Source organism: Mastigoproctus giganteus, chromosome 2, assembly GCF_048544385.1.
Source record: "Mastigoproctus giganteus isolate SK-2022 chromosome 2, ASM4854438v1, whole genome shotgun sequence".
In the NCBI taxonomy this organism is placed as follows: Eukaryota; Metazoa; Arthropoda; class Arachnida; order Uropygi; family Thelyphonidae; genus Mastigoproctus; species Mastigoproctus giganteus.
This window is the reverse complement of record NC_143576.1, coordinates 67,265,172-67,283,647: the sequence shown is the minus strand read 5'-3', so window position 1 is coordinate 67,283,647 and position 18,476 is coordinate 67,265,172. Positions and strand designations below refer to the sequence as shown.

At 38.8% G+C, this 18,476-nt stretch overlaps 1 protein-coding gene across 1 annotated transcript in view; it reads left to right on the top strand.

Moving 5' to 3' along the window:
* alien (COP9 signalosome complex subunit 2 alien) overlaps positions 1–18,476 on the top strand; it is a 424,708-nt gene that overhangs the window by 34,240 nt on the left and 371,992 nt on the right. Inside the window, exon 2 of the mRNA XM_090368501.1 lies at positions 9,371–9,484. Within this exon, the coding sequence (XP_090224627.1) occupies positions 9,371–9,484 (114 nt within the window). The remainder of the gene's footprint in view (positions 1–9,370; positions 9,485–18,476) is intronic.

The window sequence follows — 18,476 nt, the reverse complement described above, 5'->3', positions numbered from 1 at the left end:
GAAGGATTGACCGGAACTTAGCTCTAGAGACCGATCATGGGTTCCACCACTTCAAACCTCCAATAAGCAAAGTGGTGATATTTCACCGGTTGATGAGAGTAATCTACCACCTAGTACCACCTGGTAACATAGAGGGGTGGTGTTCCTCCATGTGGTGTGGGTGCCACACCTCGACCCCTGCTTACGTTGGTTCACACCTGGGTGGTCACCCACAATGTACTTGTGCATGGAGGTTATACATAGGATTACTAACAGTCCCACCATCACGAAGGTGCAAGCAGAGGATTTAGCTGTCACAGACTGTCCGGACTTCGCTGAAATTGGGTCCACTTCACTTGAGTGTCACCCGAATAGCAGTTCCATCAGCGTTTTAGACTCCCAGGTAGCAAGTACAGCTTGTCTGGCATATCTGAGAGAATGTCTGTGACAATCTCAAGGACCAAATTTAGGTCAGATGTCAAATTTTTTTTTTATAGTAAATATTTTTTTTGGTTAGAAATTGAAAAAATGATGGGTGAATGCAAAAGAGTTGCACTTTCAGTTAAACAAAAACTTGAATTTATTCAAAAGTTTGAAAACTGAAAACAGTTACATCATATGCAGATGAGTAACCATTTTAAGACAGAAATGGACTGTCATGGACACAGAAATGGACTGTCATGGACACAGAAATGGACTGTCATGGTGCCTTTGCATGTGCTTGATGTGGCGCAAAGGATCACGTTAAATCTCTCTTTCCGCCAGTTAAATCTATGACGAGTTTCCGAAAAGTAAGGTAACACATTTTTTTCCCTTAATAATGGTGAAAGGGAATGAGATGAAACGCGTTGGACAGATAGACCTGTTAATAACGTTCAAAAAGACCGCCAGTGCAGTGTTGTGGTACTGTCACCTCACAGTAGATTCCAGTTGCAAAATGGCAGCTTCCGTGCGAGTGTGGTTCAAAACAGGTGTTCGTGAAGTCATTCGCTTTTTGCAAGCAAAAAGGTCTTCACCAAGTGACATTCACCATGAACTGGTTGCTGTGTATGGCGAAAAGGTGATGACAAAGAAGCAGGTGTGTTTTTGGTGCATTGAATTTAAAGCAGGCCATGTTGACATTGAAGATCTATATCGGGCAGGTAGGCCTTCATGGAGCAAGACAGAAGACAACATTTTGCGCATTAAGGGCATCATTCTTGAAAACAGGTGAGTGAAACTGCATGAAATTGCACAAATAGTGAACGTGAGTAAGTCAGCTGTTCACGATGTCCTTGGCTTTCGAAAAGTGTGCTGCCACTGGGTGTCCTGACAATTGTCAGAGGAGGACAAAGCAAAACACATGGGAATGTGTCTGGAGAACCTGTTGTGATACAGCCACGAAGGAAAGTATTTTCTCGCTCGCATAATCACAGCAGAGGAAATGTGGATCATCATTTTACCTCGGAGAGCAAACAAGACTCCATGACCAGGAAACATCCACAATCTGCTGTGCGCAAAAAAATTCAAAACTGTTCCCAGCGTTTGAAAAGTCATGGCCACAGTGCTCTGGGATGAGCAAGGCATTCTGTTGGTGGATTTCTTGCCGAAGGGAGGAACAATCAAAGCACAGCTTTACTGTGCAGTGTTGGAAAAACTGAAAGCCAACATTCAATGCAAACGACCAGGACTCCTGACAAGTGGCGTGATTTTGTTGCACGACAATGCAACCCCACACGCTGCCCACACCACTCGTGAGTGGTTGCACCGTAATCGTTGGAACACTCTGTCACATCCGCTTCCCCCCCCCCCTACAGCCCAGACTTTGCGACTTCAGACTTCCATTTGTTCAGCCCTCTGAAAAAATACATTTCAGGAAAGCATTTCACCACAGATGAGGAAGTTCATCAGGCAGTGTGATGTTGATCAGTACTTGTGATCGATAAACTGATCCATCATTGGGACAAATGCATCAATAAAACTGGAGACTTTGTGGAGAAGTAGTGCATGTTCACTTATTTCTTGGTGTGTAATTTCAACTTCGTATTATTAAACATTATAATCGAGAGAAAAAAATGTGTTACCTTACTTTTCGGAAACCCCTCTTATAATGTTGGTGGTCAAACCATACGCAACATTGTAAAAAATAAAGGGAAACTATTAGATTTAAAATGGGCATCGTAAAAAATGAAGGGAAGCATCGTATTGGTCACGCGAGTTGTGCGTGGTAAGTTTTTTTCGATTTTTATCTATCACCATATTTTTTACGTAGGTTGCTGAACATTTTTTGATACAGTAAGTCCCCAAACTTATACAACTTCAGACGTAAATTTTTTTTTTTTTACTCAAATTTTTTTTTTAGGATTGTAAAATTTAAAACAAAAAAAAAAAATCAATCGGTAACGACGATCACTGCATGCACAAATTCATAAGTGACGTACGGAATAACAAGCAAAAAATATAGGAAAGAAGAGAATCTTAAAATTTGATTTTTTTTTTTATATGACTGAAGATTTCAGTGAAGGGAACACACATTTCATCATAATAACGTAAAACCCCACATTAAGGGGGACACACATTTCACCATAATAATGTAAAACCCCACATGAAGGGGGGGGGACATATTTCACCATAATAATGTAAAACCTCATAGAATTACAGCTATCGGGTTTATTGCAAATGCAATAAGATCGAGTTTACTACCTGTTTATAATTAGATGCACTAACAGAAAAGCCCAATAAACTGAAAACTCCAAATTGTTTTTATCTGGTAGTGACCTCCAGAAATGTGCTTTAATAAAATGTGAGCTCGTGTGTGGTGATAATAGTGAGTTTTCGCTGTAACCCCGGGGGCCCCTCCGTAGCCAGGTGGGAAGGAGCAGCAGTGCGCAGCACACGCTTCTTGATTAGACCGGGGTTCGAGCCCGTCACCACCAAATACGGAGGATGCGGAAAGGTCAAGGAATGACCATCGCATATCCCGGAGCAATATGGCCTTAGTTGCTAATGCTCCTAAAAACCAACAAACAAACTCGCTGTAACCCTGTGAAGTTCTTTTCAGAAAATTTAATTTTGACTGTTATCATGGTGCGGACTAAGAGAATAAGTGACAGCGGTACTAGTAAATCTACCAACAAAAGGAAAGCGATTGATTTAGATCAGAAAATTAAAATAATAAGGATGCATGAAAATGTCCAAACATTAACGAGTATCGTGCTGATTTGTCAATAATGATATAGTAGCAATATGTTATTAGTCATTACTGAGTTACATAAAACTACTTACGCAAGAAGTCCTGGAACGTATATCTTATATATGTCGGGGACTTTTATATTTTTGAATTAACCGGGAAATCGATTATCCAGGATTTTTATTTTTTACCATCTATCCCAGAAAATAGAGTCTACTGTATTATTTTTTCTGTTCTTGTACAAGTGTTTTATCTCTGAATTATGTACCATGTTTGACTGTTCTGGTGTCAGAATGACCTCCGGTTAGAATTTCATTGAGGGTTAATGAAGTGAAGTGAAAACGAAGTAGTAGTAGTGGCATGTGATGCAAGAAAGCAAATGTATGAGCTTATGCAGCATCAGCTAAAAAAAAAAAAAAAAAAATCACACCATTCCCTCCAAATGCCTGTCCAGTTCCTCCTTAAATTTATTCAACCTATCAACTTCCACAACGACAGATGGAAGTTTGTTCCAGCAATTAACCACCCGCTGGCTAAAGGAAAATTTCCACACATCTATTCTACCTCTGTCTTTTCTTAATTTGAATTTATGCCCCCTTAGATTCGTAATCTGAACAAGTGGAAGGATCCCATCAGAATTCAGCGTGCTCAACCCATTCAAGGCCTTATATACCTCAATCAGATCACCGCGCAGGTGCCTAGTCTCCAGCCACTGCAATTTGCAGAACTTAAGCCTCTCTTGGTAAGAGGATCCCTTCATTCCCCTCACCAATCTAGTTGCCCTTCTCTGTACACGCTCAAGTAAATCTACATCCTTCCTAAAATGAGGCCTCCAGACCTGTACGCAATACTCAAGCCGTGGCCTGACCATTGCCTTATACAGAGGGATAATCACCTCCTTTTCCCTGGTAGCAAAATTCCTATATATCATTGACAAAACTCCATGACCTGCCCTGGCAGCCTGTCTGCATTGCTCAGAAAACTTCATATCTGCCTGCACAATTACTCCCAGGTCTTTTTCATTTTCTACCACTTTAAGCGTAGTACCACACAGTTGGTACGTTTCTCTGGGGTTACTTCTACCCATATGTAGTACTTTGCATTTGTCAAGGTTAAACTTCAGTTGCCACTTCTTAGCCCATCTGCCCAAATTATATAGATCCTGTTGCAGTAGCACACTGCCATTACTGTCATTAACAATCCTACCAACCTTTGTATCATCTGCAAACTTCGACATTAAGCCTGATATACCTTCATCAATATCATTGATAAATATACAAAACAATAGTGGACCTAACACCGAACCCTGTGGGACTCCACTAATAACATTAGTCCAAGAAGAGCAGCACCCATTGATTACCACCCTCTGTCTTCTAGCACTTAACCATCCTTTTATCCATTGTAGCAACTTACCCTTAATACCATTCTGCTCCAATTTGTACAATAGTCTTCCATGCGCAACAGTGTCAAAAGCTTTCCTGAAATCCAAATATATGATATCAAAATTATTTTTCGCATCCAGTTCCTTTGTAACCACATCATAATATCCTATCAAATTTGTCAGACAAGACTTTCCCTTAACAAACCCATGCTGTGTCTGAATTATTGCTGCAGTCTTGTCTAGATGATCCTGCAATGCATCTTTAACCAGCGACTCCATTATTTTACCCGGAACAGAAGTTAAACTAACTGGTCTGTAATTACTTGTGTCACCCTTCGATCCCCCTTTGTGAATTGGGGATACATTTGCACATCTCCAGTCCGTGGGAACCTCCCTGAGTCCAAGGATGCTCTCATAATTATGGCTAAGGGTTTGCTTAGTTGCTTTGCCGTCTCCTTTAATATAACTGGATAGATCTCATCCACCCCAGGTGCTTTTCTTATGTTTAATTTCAACAATTTCTCTTCCACTTTGCTCTCGGTTATTACAAAATCATTAAGTATCTTGCTACAATTTGATAACCTTCTGCCATTTTCAAACCTTAATAATTCCTCACGTGTGAATGTAGATGCAAAATACTCATTCAGTTTGTTTGCTATCTGAGCAGGATCATCAATACTTGAACCATCGATGTCAAGTGGACCAATCAGATTCATCCCCTTCCTTTTAGAGTTTATATAAGTAAAGAAAACCTTGCTGTTTTTCTTAGCATCTTTTTCCAAAGATTTCTCGTAATCTGCCTTCGCCTGCCGAACCTCCTTTGTGACCTGATTACAGATTAACTTATATCTGCCATAGGCTTCTGAATCGCTTGATAATTTATATGCATCCCATGCATTTTTCTTCTCTCTTACGAGTCTCATTAGTTCATTTGACAACCATTTAGGCCTAAACCTTGAACAATATTTCTTAATAGGTATGAACCTTTTAGTAGCTTCCACGATTAATTCCTTGAATGCTTCCCACTTAGAATTTACTGTTGGTAACATCGTCAGTTGATCCCACTGTACAGAATTTAAAAACTGTCGGAGACCACTGTACTCGCCTTTACGGAAGCAAAAACCTTTTCCTTTACCCCTGATAGTAGTTAAATCTTTTAGTAAATCCCACGTCAGTACACTGTGATCACTGCCACCTAGTGGTTCTTTTATCTGCAAATTCCTAATACAGTCTGTCCTCATATAGCACGATAGTTGCGTTCCTAGAAACCCTCGTGCAATGCGAAATTGTGCAATATAAACAACAGGCCCTATGGGAAAAGTAGGGTTAGGTGCCGACCACCAAAGATTGAACACACATTTGGAACCAAACCATTACCAAACAATAAATAATCGGGTAATTTTAATCGTTATAAAATACGTTAAGTATTTTATAACGATTAAAATACGTAATAAAATATTATAATAAAGTATTTTTAGTATTTTTTAATACTAAAAAAGTATTTTTTACGAATAAAATACGTATTTTATTCGTAAAAAATTTATTATATTAAATAAGATAGTCGTAATAAAATACTTACGTATTTTATAATACGTAAGTATAAATTATAATACGTAAGTCGTAATAAAATATTGCTAATGCTTTTGCTTCTATCGTAAGCAAACTTGCTTTTTGTTTGATTTTCTATCCAAACAGATGACAGCCGTTCCATCTCTTCCAATTCTTGTGTCTTAATCTAATGGATTTTAATTACACTGAGTTGTTCCTGCTATGAAAGTTATTTTTATTTTCTCTGCATTCTTTGTAATTCTCGGCGTTGCCTCATTTAGGTCTGTAGCACGTGCAATATCACATGGCCTTTCATTTCGCTCAAAGCGTTTCACAATTTCATATTTTTTCTCTATCGACAGAAGCCTTACGGGGGAAACCACGTTGGGCCAGAGGCCGGTGTGATTTTGGCCATAAACCATAGTATGAGGCCACTATAAATTTTCCCGGTTAAGAATTTTTGATCCAGTCCGCCTCTGTTTATCTATATTGCTTTTTTTTTTTTCTCTGAATCTGCAGTGTCTTAGCCAGAATGCTTCCTTTTCACACCTTTTAAGTATTTTACTCATTTTTAGGGAATAAAGCACAATTACAAAACGAGGAGGCACGCTTGATACACATAACAAAGCTGCGCGCGTGTAGCAACTGAATAAACAACACCGTAAAGGCCGAGATACACTATTAACACCTCACATTTTACTAAAGCACATTTCTGGGGGTTACCACCATAAAACAATAAAAACAATTTCCAGTTGCGTTTCTGCTAGTGAAATCTGTTATAAACTGGTAGTAAACTCCATCTAATTGCATTTGCTATTATATCGATAATTGGAATTGTGTTGGTTTTTACGTTATTATGGTGATATGTGTTTCCCTTTCACTGATATAAAACACATGAATACATTTTCAGAATCTTCTTCATTCCTATCATGTTGCGTTCAGTTGGGGTGATTCCGCGTTCGACTGCCATTTCTTGTAAACACAAAGGCGAATCGTGTATAAGCGAATTCGGTTCGTGTTATATAAGATAACGTTCCCCTATTTATAAATCGTGTATGATCGAATTCGTGTAATGTAAACACGTGTTATACGAGGACCGACTGTACATGAATGATCACTGCTGATAACCAGATCAAGAGTATTACTTTCTCTGGTTCCCTCTCGAACATGCTGCTGCAGAAAACAATCATCCAATAAATCCACAAAAGTCTGACTAATGTGTGAGTGCCCAACCCACAAGTTCCAGTCAATATCTGGGAAGTTAAAATCCCCCATTATAAGACATTCCGATTTACTAGCCCACTCTATTTCTCTGTACAATTGTTCATTGTACTCATTCAAGTCATTAGGCCTATAACACACTCCTACTCTTATTTTTGCTTTCGCAGTGCTTATGTCAGCGGGTGGTTGGTTGGTGGAACAGACTTCCATCCCTTGTGGTGGAGGTTGATAGCCTAAATAAGTTTAAGGCTCAGCTGGACAGGTATTTTGAACGAACAGAGGGGTGAAGTGGAAGTGGGTTTTTTTTTTTTTTTTTTTTTTGGCTGATGCTGCATAAGCTTGCTTTCTTGCATCAAATGCCTATGCTAATGTCACACCAAACTGACTCAACAGTGCGCTGTTCATCTATATCAACTGGTTGCACTTCTTTTGATTTTATGTTTTTCTTTATTAACAGCATAACACCTCCTCCCTTCCTATCCTTTCTGTACACATTGTACTCCCCAAATTCCAGTTCGGCATTCCTTATATCTGTGTGACACCACGTCTCTGATATCCCAACAATATCTGCCTTTGATGTCTTGACCAACACTTCAAATTCATCAAATTTATTTACTATACTTCTAGCATTGGTATACATGCAAGTATACATGCACCTATTCTTATTCTTAATTACTCTAACACATCCCATATACCCACCTGTTTCACGATGACTGCCATCCGTTCCTGAAACCCCCAACACGTCTTGCTCCAGGTCGCTACTTTTTCTAATAGAAGTTGTGCAAGAATCACCTTCACCTCTGCCTACGGCTACTCTTAAACTATTAGTCCTTGTATCCCCCCAAGCTATCAGTTTTCCGACCCACCTAACACTGCCTCGTAGCATCAGCAAATATTCTTGCACCCTTTCTATTTAAGTGTATCCCATCCCTGTAGAAGCAGTCTCTCCTGTTAACAAGTACAGTCCAGGGAAGTTTTAGTGTTCATTTTTTTTGCTAATAGAATTGACTTTGACTCTTTAACTATTGGCAGGCCTCTGTGACAGCATGAATCTTATTGGTGAATAACATCTTTACAGTCATGAAATAAACTATTCAAACACATTAAACACCACAATAAAAAAATTTTAATAAATGGGCATAATGTTACAAATGCTTTGCCAGGGTCTTGTTCATATGCATAATGAGGTAGCACATGGATTACAACTTAGCTTTCCTCTAACAGCTGACATCATGTTGTTTGGGGTTTCTCCAATCCAGCATTTAGTGTTCTCACAGCCTCTTGTTTCTCCTCTTCCCCCACTGTCTCCAATCTAGTGACTAGTGTGAGAACACTAGATGCTGGATTAGAGATAATTAAATTTTCCCTTTATGTGATGAATAGAAATGAAAAGTAAACAACTAATTAACTTCACCATTTAATTACTAATTAACTTATAATATATAAAAGTATTTATTTTTGCTTCACTGCACATACCTTTACATATTTACTTAGAATTTTGTTATATCCTCGTCCTCAATTTTAATAAAAAGTTAAATACGACACATTTCATGTTTCTGCTGTGATTAATTAGATAATAAATAATGTAAATCATTATATATACATTTAGTAAATTGATAATAACAAAAAATTAGCCCTTCAAAAAAGTGTCAACTTTCAGGTGTGCAGTACTTAAACTGAGAACTTCTCCTTTATTGCCCATTAATTTTTCCAACAAGAACATGGCAACAAGCATAAATAACTTCAGCTGCAATGTGTATTTTATTGATAACTGTGTGACATGTATGAAATAAAGAAATAATAATTACCGGATTTCCATGTGTTCAAATTTAATAAAAATTTGAGATGGCTCGACAAATCTTTCTAATATAATTTCTTTCTGATAGTATAAAATTTCTTGGAAATGTGTCCATCTGGAGTTCAGTTGTTTCAGATGGACAGACATGGTGCAGGCCATAGGTGTTTTATGCACATAAGAAAAGTACTGGTAGCATCAGTCTTTTAATATATATATTAATGTAAACATTTTTACTTTTGTAGATCTGAAACATTTTTTTTTTCTTTTTTAATAGGAATATTCTGAGGATAGTAACTCAGAACCAGATGTGGACCTGGAAAATCAGTATTATAATTCAAAAGCCTTAAAAGAAGAAGATCCAAAGGCAGCATTAGCTAGTTTTCAAAAGGTTTGCTCTTTTTTTTTTTTTTTTTATGATAAACAGAATTACTGTAATGCTGTATTTCTGATGTGAACATTTTGTGTGGAAGCATAAAGATAGTGAAAGATGAGCAATGGTATTTTAATTAAATGACATACAGAAATTTATTTGCAAATAAATAGATAGAAATACAGTAAAACCTGTCAAAAGTAACCATCCAATGAGACTGTTCAATAGTGGTCCCATGAACCTACATGAGAATTTTTAATTTTCATGTAGCAAGTGGTTCCTAATGCATCTTGGATGTTTTCATTTTGTCGAAGTATACTGTTGAAAACTTCTTCAGGGGTTAGGTTTTGTGAATGCAATGAATGAATTTCACATTTTAAAATGCGAAATTCATAACACTTTGTTACATAGTGTTTCATAACACTATGTAACAAAAACATTTTGTTTATACTTTACTGTTTCTTATATATACTTTACATGCTAAATCCAATTGTCATTGATATTTCTCTAGTATCAGTTATGGCAACAATTGAAGAGCTTGTGTTTTTGCAACATTTATGTGTATTAAATAAGTGTGTGTATCAATAGTGATATTAAAAGCCTGTAGTATTCATTATTTATTATTTAAAAAATTTTTTTTTTGCAGTTTGCCACGGCTGTCAAATGAAGGTATAAGTTATTTCCAGACTTTTTCTTTTTTCATTTTTTTTTTTTTTTTTATGAAACCCCCAAACACGAGAGGTATTAGAACTTATAGTACTTAGAACCGTGCTTCGGTTGGAGGTCGAGAAGACGAAAGAAGATATTTGTTGACATTAGACTTGAACTTCTGTAGCCTCTATATAGTCATATTAAGAGCCTGTAGTATTTATTATTTTTAAAATTTTTTTGCTGTCTGCTATTGCTATCAAATGAAGATATAAGTTATTTCCAGACTTTCTTTTTTTTTTTTTTTTTTTATGAAAACCCCAAACACGAGAGGTATTAGAACTTATAGTACTTAGTACCGTGATTGAGTTGGAGGTTGAGAAGACGAAAGAAGATATTTGTTGACATTAGACTTGCACTTCTGTAGGCTGTAATTTTCAGGAAATACGAATGAAGGTTGTTCCAGAAAACGGTTGAATGAATAAACGAGGAAGATGAAAAGTTGGTTCTGAGAGTTTGAAGTTGGACAGTAAATGGATGTTTTCTGGTGGTGGCACATGTTCGGACTGTTTTTTAAAAGAGTGCGAATTATAGAACACAATTCAGAAGAACAGTGCCCATGGAAGCATCTCTACAAAAGGCATGCAGCAGAAACAGTACTTCTTTGAGACAGAAAGTGGAGAGACTCTGTTAGAGAGGAGTCGTCAATTAACTTAATTGCTCTCTTCTGAATGGAATATAGAAGCCTGATAGAGGTTTGGGGGCACCATTCCAGATGTGGGAACAATATTCCATGGTAGGGTGGATTTGTACAGAGTGAACAGCTGTTTGGAAGAAAAGTAATGCCGAGAGCGAAAGAGAAAACCAAGTTTTTTAGATGTGAAGTAAGCATATTTGTAATATGCTTGTGCCAAGAGAGATTAGAAGTCAGGGTAATCCCCAAAAGAGATAAATCATTTTGCCTAGAAATCGGAGTGTCACTAAAGATAAGCATAGAGTCAGAAGAATCCTTTTTGTGAGATATAAGACAAGACTAAGTTTTAGAAGGATTGAAATCAACTAAGTTGTCCTTGCCCCACTGGAGAATTACCTGGAGATTGGCATTTAAGTAACTGGTAGCGGATATTCGAGAAGTTGAAGCTGATTGAGCAGGGCAAGGTTTTTCAAAATGGAAGGTGGAATGCAATGTGCTATCATTGGCAAAACTATGGATAGGATTTCCAGTCAATGGAAGAAGGTCATTAATATACAAGAGGAAAAGAGTGGGGGAAAGAACCTTGGGGGACACCGGCATTAGTGGAAAAGTTAAAAGACAGAGCCATTTACCATCACCCTCAGTGAGCGATCAGAGAGAAAACTGGATAACCAATTACTAAAAACAGTTGGCAAACCATAAGATGGAAGCTTGTTTAGAAGACCTTTATGCCAAACACGATCAAAAGCCTTTGAGATGTCAAGAGCAACTACTTGTGTTTCACCGAACCTTTCCATTGAATTAGTGCATAAATGGGTTACATAAGCCAGAATATCACCAGTGGATCGACACTGACAGAATCCATACTGGTGATCGTCGATCAGATGGACGGTTTCTAGGTAGTTTAAGAGTTCGTGGTTAATTCATTTCTCCATTTCTTTAGAAAGAGTAGAAGTAATTGCAGTGGGATGATAATTGGATAGGAGGGGCTTGTCACCCTTTTTAGAAACTGGCAGGATATGAGCAAATTTCCAAGCAGAAGGAAAAACGTCTTTGGAATAAGAAAGTGAAAAAAAAGGAGGCAAAGAACAGGAGTAAGTTCAGGAGCACAGGTTTTGAGAACAAGTGGAGAAATGACATCAGGACCTGGAGCTTTCTTAGCAGTGAGATTCGTCAAAATCCTTCTTATATCCTTTTGACGGAAGACTATATGAAGCATTGAATGGCGCGTGTTGGGAATAGTGGGAAGCATTTTACCAAGATCATTAATACACGATTTGGAAGAAAAATGGGATGCTAGCAGGTCAGCTTTATCCTTGGCTGAAGTGACAACAGAACCATCTGGTTTTGACAGAGGTGGGAGCAGAGATGGGCAAAAATTAGCATTAGTAGAGGCATATGATGTAAGAAAGCAAGCTTATGCAGCATCAGCCAAAAAAAAAAAAAACTTCACCCCCTTTTCACCCTTCCGTTCGTTCGAAATACCTGTTCAGCTGAGCCTTAAATTTATTTAGGCTATCAACTTCGACAAGAGATGGAAGTCTGTTCCACCAACCAACTACCCGCTGGCTAAAGGCAAATTTCCACACATCTATCCTACATCTGTCTTTTCTCAATTTGAATTTATGCCCTCTCTTATTCTGAGCAAGAGGAAGAATCCCATCAGCATTGAGCATGCTCAAACCATTCAAGGCTTTATACACCTCTTTAAGAGGTGTATAAAGCCTTGAATCACCTCGCCGTTGCCAAGTCTCCAGACACTGAAATTTGCGAAATTTAAGCCTTTCTTCGTAACAGCAACCCTTTATTCCATTCACTAATTTTGTTCTCCGCTAATCTTGTTGCCCTTCTCTGTACTCTTTCCAGCAGCTCTACATCCTTCTTGAAATGAGGCCTCCAGACGTGTATACAGTACTCAAGGTGTGGCCTGACCATTGCCTTATACAAGGGGATTATCACCTCCTTATCCCTGCTTGCAAAATTCCTGTATATCATTGACAAGACACCATGAGCTACTCTTCCAGCCCATCTGCACTGCTCAGAGAACTTCATATCTGCCTGCACAATTACCCTTAGTTCCTTTTCATTCTCTACCACTATCAGTGTAGTACCACAGAGTTGATATGTTACTCTGGGGTTACTGTTTCCCATATGTAGTACTTTACATTTGTCAATGTAAAGTACTAAATATGGGAAATTGCCACCTCTCTGCCCATCTGCTCAACCTTTCCAGATCCTGTTGCAGCAGCATACTGTCAGTAGTGTCATTAACAACCCTGCCAACCTTTGTATCGTCTGCCAACTTGAACATTAAGCTTGATATACCATCATCAATATTATTTATAAATACAGAAAACAACAATGGACACCAACACTGAACCCCGAGGGACTCCACTAAAAACATTCTTAGTGGGGTCCCTCAGGGTTCAGTGTTTGAGTACGATGAGCAGTGTCCATTGATTACCATTCTGTCTTTTTCTGCTCAACCATCCCTTTATCCATAGCAGCAATTTGCCTCCAATGCGACACTGCTCCAATTTGTGCAGCAGTCTTCCATGTGCAACAGCATCAAAAGCCTTTCTAAGATCCAAATATATAATATCAAAGTTATTCCCTGCATCCAGTTCTTTTGTGACTGCATCATAGTATCCAATCAGATTGGTCAGGCAAGACTATTCCTTAACAAATCCATGCTGTGTCCGAGCTATAACCGAAGTCTTGTCTAGATGATCCTGTAGTGTTTTTATAACCAGTGCCTCCATTAATTTTCCTGAAACAGAAGTTAAACTCACAGGTCTATAATTACTTGTGTCAACCTTTGATCCTCATTTGTCAATTGGGGTCACATTTGCACATCTCCAGTCTATGGGTTCCTCCCCTGAGTCCAAAGAAGCTCTCATAATTATGGATAAGTGTTTGCTTACTTCCTTTGCTGCTCATTTAATATAACTGGATAGATCCCATCCACCCTTGGTGCCTTTTTTTTTATGTTTATCCTCAACAATTTCTCCTCCACTTTCTTCTCAGTTATTACAAAATCATCTAGCTCACTGATAGACTACTTCACCTCTGGCATTCCCCTTCCTGAATAACTCCTCAAGTGTGAATGTAGTAGCAAAATACTCGTTTAGTTTGTTACCCACCTGAGCAGCATCATTAACAGTTGAACCATCAATATCCAGTGGACCAATTTGATTCATCCCTTTCCTTCTAGAGTTTATGTAGGTAAAGAACGATTTTTGGTTTTTCTTTCCATTCTTTCTTTCTTTAGGTCCCTCTGTAGCTAGGTGGGAAGGAGCAGCAGTGCGTAGCACACGCTTCTTGATTAGACCGGGGTTCGAGCCCGTCACCACCAATACGGAGGATGCGGAAAGGTCAGGGAATAACCACCGCATATCCCGGAGCAATATGGCCTTAGTTGCTAATGCTACTAAAAAAAAAAAAAAAAAAAAACAAATAACAAAATCTTTGCATTCTTTGCCCAGGATTTCTCATAATTTCTCTTTGCCTGCCTAATCTCCTTTGTGACTTGGTTCTTCTCTGCCATATGTCTCATTAGTTCATCTGACATCCATGTAGGCCTAAACCTTGAACAATATTTCTTAGTTGGTATGTAAAGCCTTGTAGCTTCCAGATAAATTCATTGAATGCTTCCCATTTTGAATTTGCTGTTGGTAACATCATTAGTTGGTCCCTATAGAATTTAAATTCTGTCTCAGACCATCGTAGTTACCTTTACGAAAGCAAAAACCACTTTCAGGTTTTCAGTTTTCAGTAGTTACCTCTTTGAGTAAATCCCACTTCAGCACACTGTGATCACTGCCACCTAGTGGTTAATTTATCTGCAGATTCGTAATGCATGAAGAATTACTACTGATAATCAAATCAAGAGTATTACTCCCTCTAGTTGTCTCCTAAACATGCTGATGTAGAAAACAATCATCCAATAAATCCAAAAAAGCCTTGCTAGTGTGTGAGTGACCAATCCACAAATTCCAGTCAATATCTGGGGGCGCCTCCGTAGCCAGGTAGGCAGGAGCAGCAGTGCGTAGCACACGCTTCCTGATTAGACCGGGGTTCAAGCCTGTGACCACTAAATACAGAGGATGCGGAAAGGTCAGGAAATGACCACCGCATATCCCCAGAGCAGTATGGCCTTAGTTGCTAATGCTCCTAAAAAGCAAATAACAACATCAAAATTGGGGAAATTACAATCACCCATTATAAAAATCTCTGATTTACTGGCCCACTCTATTACCCTGTACAGTTTCTTATTATACTCATCAGAGTCATTAGGCCTATAGCACAATCCTACTCTCAATTTTGATCTCCCAATGCTTATGTCACACCAAACTGTGACTCGACACTGCACTGTCCAGTGATGTTGACTGGCTTCACTTCCTTGGATTTTGTGTTTCTTAACTAATAGCATAACCCCTCTTCCCTTTCTATCCTCTCTATCCTTCCTGTACACATTGTACTCCCCAAATTCCAGTTCTGCATTCCTTATATCTGTGTGACACCACGTCTCTGATATCCCAACAATATCTGCCTCTGATGTTTTGAGCAATACCTCAAATTCATCAAATTTATTTACCAAACTCCTAGCATTGTTGTACACTCAAGTATACATGCAACTGTTCCTATTCTTAGGAACCCTAACACAACCTATGTGTTTACTTGTACCGCAATGACTCCCAGCAGTCTCTGAAATACCCTGCATTTTGTTTTCCAGGCTGCTGCTCATTCCAGTAGAAGCAGTGCAAGAATCACTTTCACCTCTGCCAGTGGCTACTGTTAATCTATTAGTCCTTGTATCCTCCCCCAAGCTAGCTGTTTTCCGACTCACCTAACACTGCCTCGATAGCATCAGCAAATATTCTTGCACCCTTTCTATTTAAGTGTATTCCATCCCTGTAAAAGTAGTTTCTACTGTTAACAAGTACAGACCAGGCTTAAAAAAATTCTACCCCTTGGGCCTTGCACAAAGTTGTAGCCAATAGCTTTGGCAAGAGACCAGATTGCTCGGCTACCATTAAGGCAAGAAGCAAGTTTTCTAATCTTAGCCTGTTCAAAATCTAGTTTGGACTGATTAATTTCTGCTTTACTATTGTTGCGCCCTTTGGTGTGGCAGAATATGAAACTGAAGAATTGGAAACAACCCAATTATGATATACAACGTTCTTCTCTTGAACAGCCTTAGCACATTTATTGGAAAACCAAGGTTTAGATATAGGTCAAGATTTTAACGTGGAGTGTGGAATAAAGAATTTCATGCCTACAAGAATAATTTCACTGACATGATCTGAGCAAACATTGACATCAGAAGTTTTGAAACAGTAATCCGACCAAGGAAAAGAAGAAAATAAATCTCGCATGCATTTTGCATTCTTGTAATGCCAAACAGAGCAAGATTGGGAATAGCCATAAGATAAAGGCTCGATTGGAGAAGAGACAATCGCCAAGTTGTGATCTGAGGTACCTGAGGTACTTTTTCTCACAAACAAAGTACAAGTTTTTGTACTTTGTTTGTGAGAAAAAGATCAAGAGTATGGGCTGTTTTGTTAGGATTGTCTGGTATTCTTGTAGGTAAATGAACAATCTATGCAAAGTCATTAGAAATTGGAAAAGCCTCAGTATCTCGATCAGCTGGGTCGGTGTGACTAGAAAATGGAAGCCAGCTGGAGTTGTGAAGATTAAAATCACCAAGGAAAATTACATCACTGATAGGAAAGTTGGACTGGAGAAAGTCAAGTTGCAAAGAGAGGAAGTCAAAGAGCTCCAAGTGATTAGTGGAGTTGAGAGAATGGTAGAGACAACAGATGAATCTGACACAATAAGGTAGAGTTTTTAAGCCAGAGAAGATCGAAAAGAGGAGATTTCAAATTACCAAGTCTCTGACAGGGAATATCGGAATGGACATATGCACAAGTACCACCGTTGAGGCGAAAGGAATCATACAGCGAATAATTTGGGCAACTGAGATGAGCAATAGTTGAATCAACTGATAACTGAGATTGTCAGAAAACGTACATGGGGTTTGGCAGACTGCAAGTGGAAAGGGACATTGAGATTAGAACTGTGACCACGTATATTTGTGAAATGAACTAGGATGTGTTTTGGTGGTTTAGATCTTTTTGCAGATAAGCTTACTCTATTAGTTTGACAATTTGTTGTGTATTCAATAGTAAGAAAAAGTGGGGAGGGGGAACATGCTGTATGAAGTAAAGAAATTTTTCTGTATGGCATACACATCGTAAGGATATACCCCGATCCTTGACATAACGTGACTTCGACAATGCCCCCTGAATACACATGCTCAGTCTCCCTCCAGTCACTGTCTGGCAGAGTAGAGGTAGCAAGATTATACACTAGCTGATCCGGAAGCCTCCTGTAGAGTTACCAATAGGTTCAGTCCGGTGTACTAACTAGTGGCTGGCCTGTGAACATCGTTTTAGAGCTGACCCTTGAAATGTAAGGAAGATTGGATCTTGCCATGATGTTCATCCTAACCTGAAAAGTCATCAGTCATACTGCATGATGCAAGAGATGGGGAATGGTTGACTGGAACTTAGCTCTGGAGACTAAACATGGGTTCCTCCACTTCAAGCCTCCAGTAAGCAAAGTGGTGGTATTGCTCCTGTTGATGAGTCATCTACCACCTAGTATTGCCTGGTAACACAGAGGGGCGGCATTCCTCTATGTGGTGTGGGTGCTACTCTTCGACCCCTGCTTACGTTGGTTTGTATCTGGGTGGTCATCCACAGTATGGTTGTGCATGGAAGTTATACCCAGGATTACTAACAGTCCTACCGTCATGAAGGTGCAAGCAGAGGATTTGACTGTCGCAGACCATCCAGACTTCGCCGAAATTGGATCTACTTGACTTGCATGTCATCCGAATATCAGTTCCATCAGTGTTTTAAACTTCCAGGTAGCAAGTACAGCTTGTCTTGCACATCTAAGAGAATGTCTGTGACAACCTCAAGGACCAATAGGTTCGGTTCTTCTGTGTTTGTGGATATTATATAGGTACGTAGCATGTTTTGCAGTAAACATGATATGAAGTTTTTTAAATACCATATGTGATAAAGACAAGTTATAGGCACCTCATTTTTACTGTGCTATTTGCAGGTCAACATTGGAGAGAGGTGCATCCACAGGAGTGGGGCTAAAGCTCACCAGGAAAATTTTGTTTAAATTATATAAACGTACTGTCATATGGTGTTGTTTGTAAAAGCTACCAATGTGAAACATTTATAGCCCCCCTCTCCAAAAATGTCTGGGCAGTCCATTGCCAGTGCCATATAAATTTCAGCTCAATATTAAAATGCTCGTAACATGGTGGTCATAAGTGTATAGATGCAAATTTGGAGGGGGGGAGATTTATATTACTTAGTTGTACTGTCATGCAGTTGGGGTATAACAAAAGGTATTCTTTTTGTATGGTGACTGCTGCTTTTGTATTGTGTATATGTCAAAGTTTAAAAGGTCTTCAGATTGAAAGCTGTAGTGTATCCCAACATACCACCCTCAGCACCCTCAGCTTGTCCAGCACCACATAATGAAGACCTGCCAATTCCCAATCCACCTTTCAGAGAAGAGTCTGCAGATTTGGATGATGAATCTGGTGAACCAGAATAATTGTGGTTACACCTCAGCAAATCC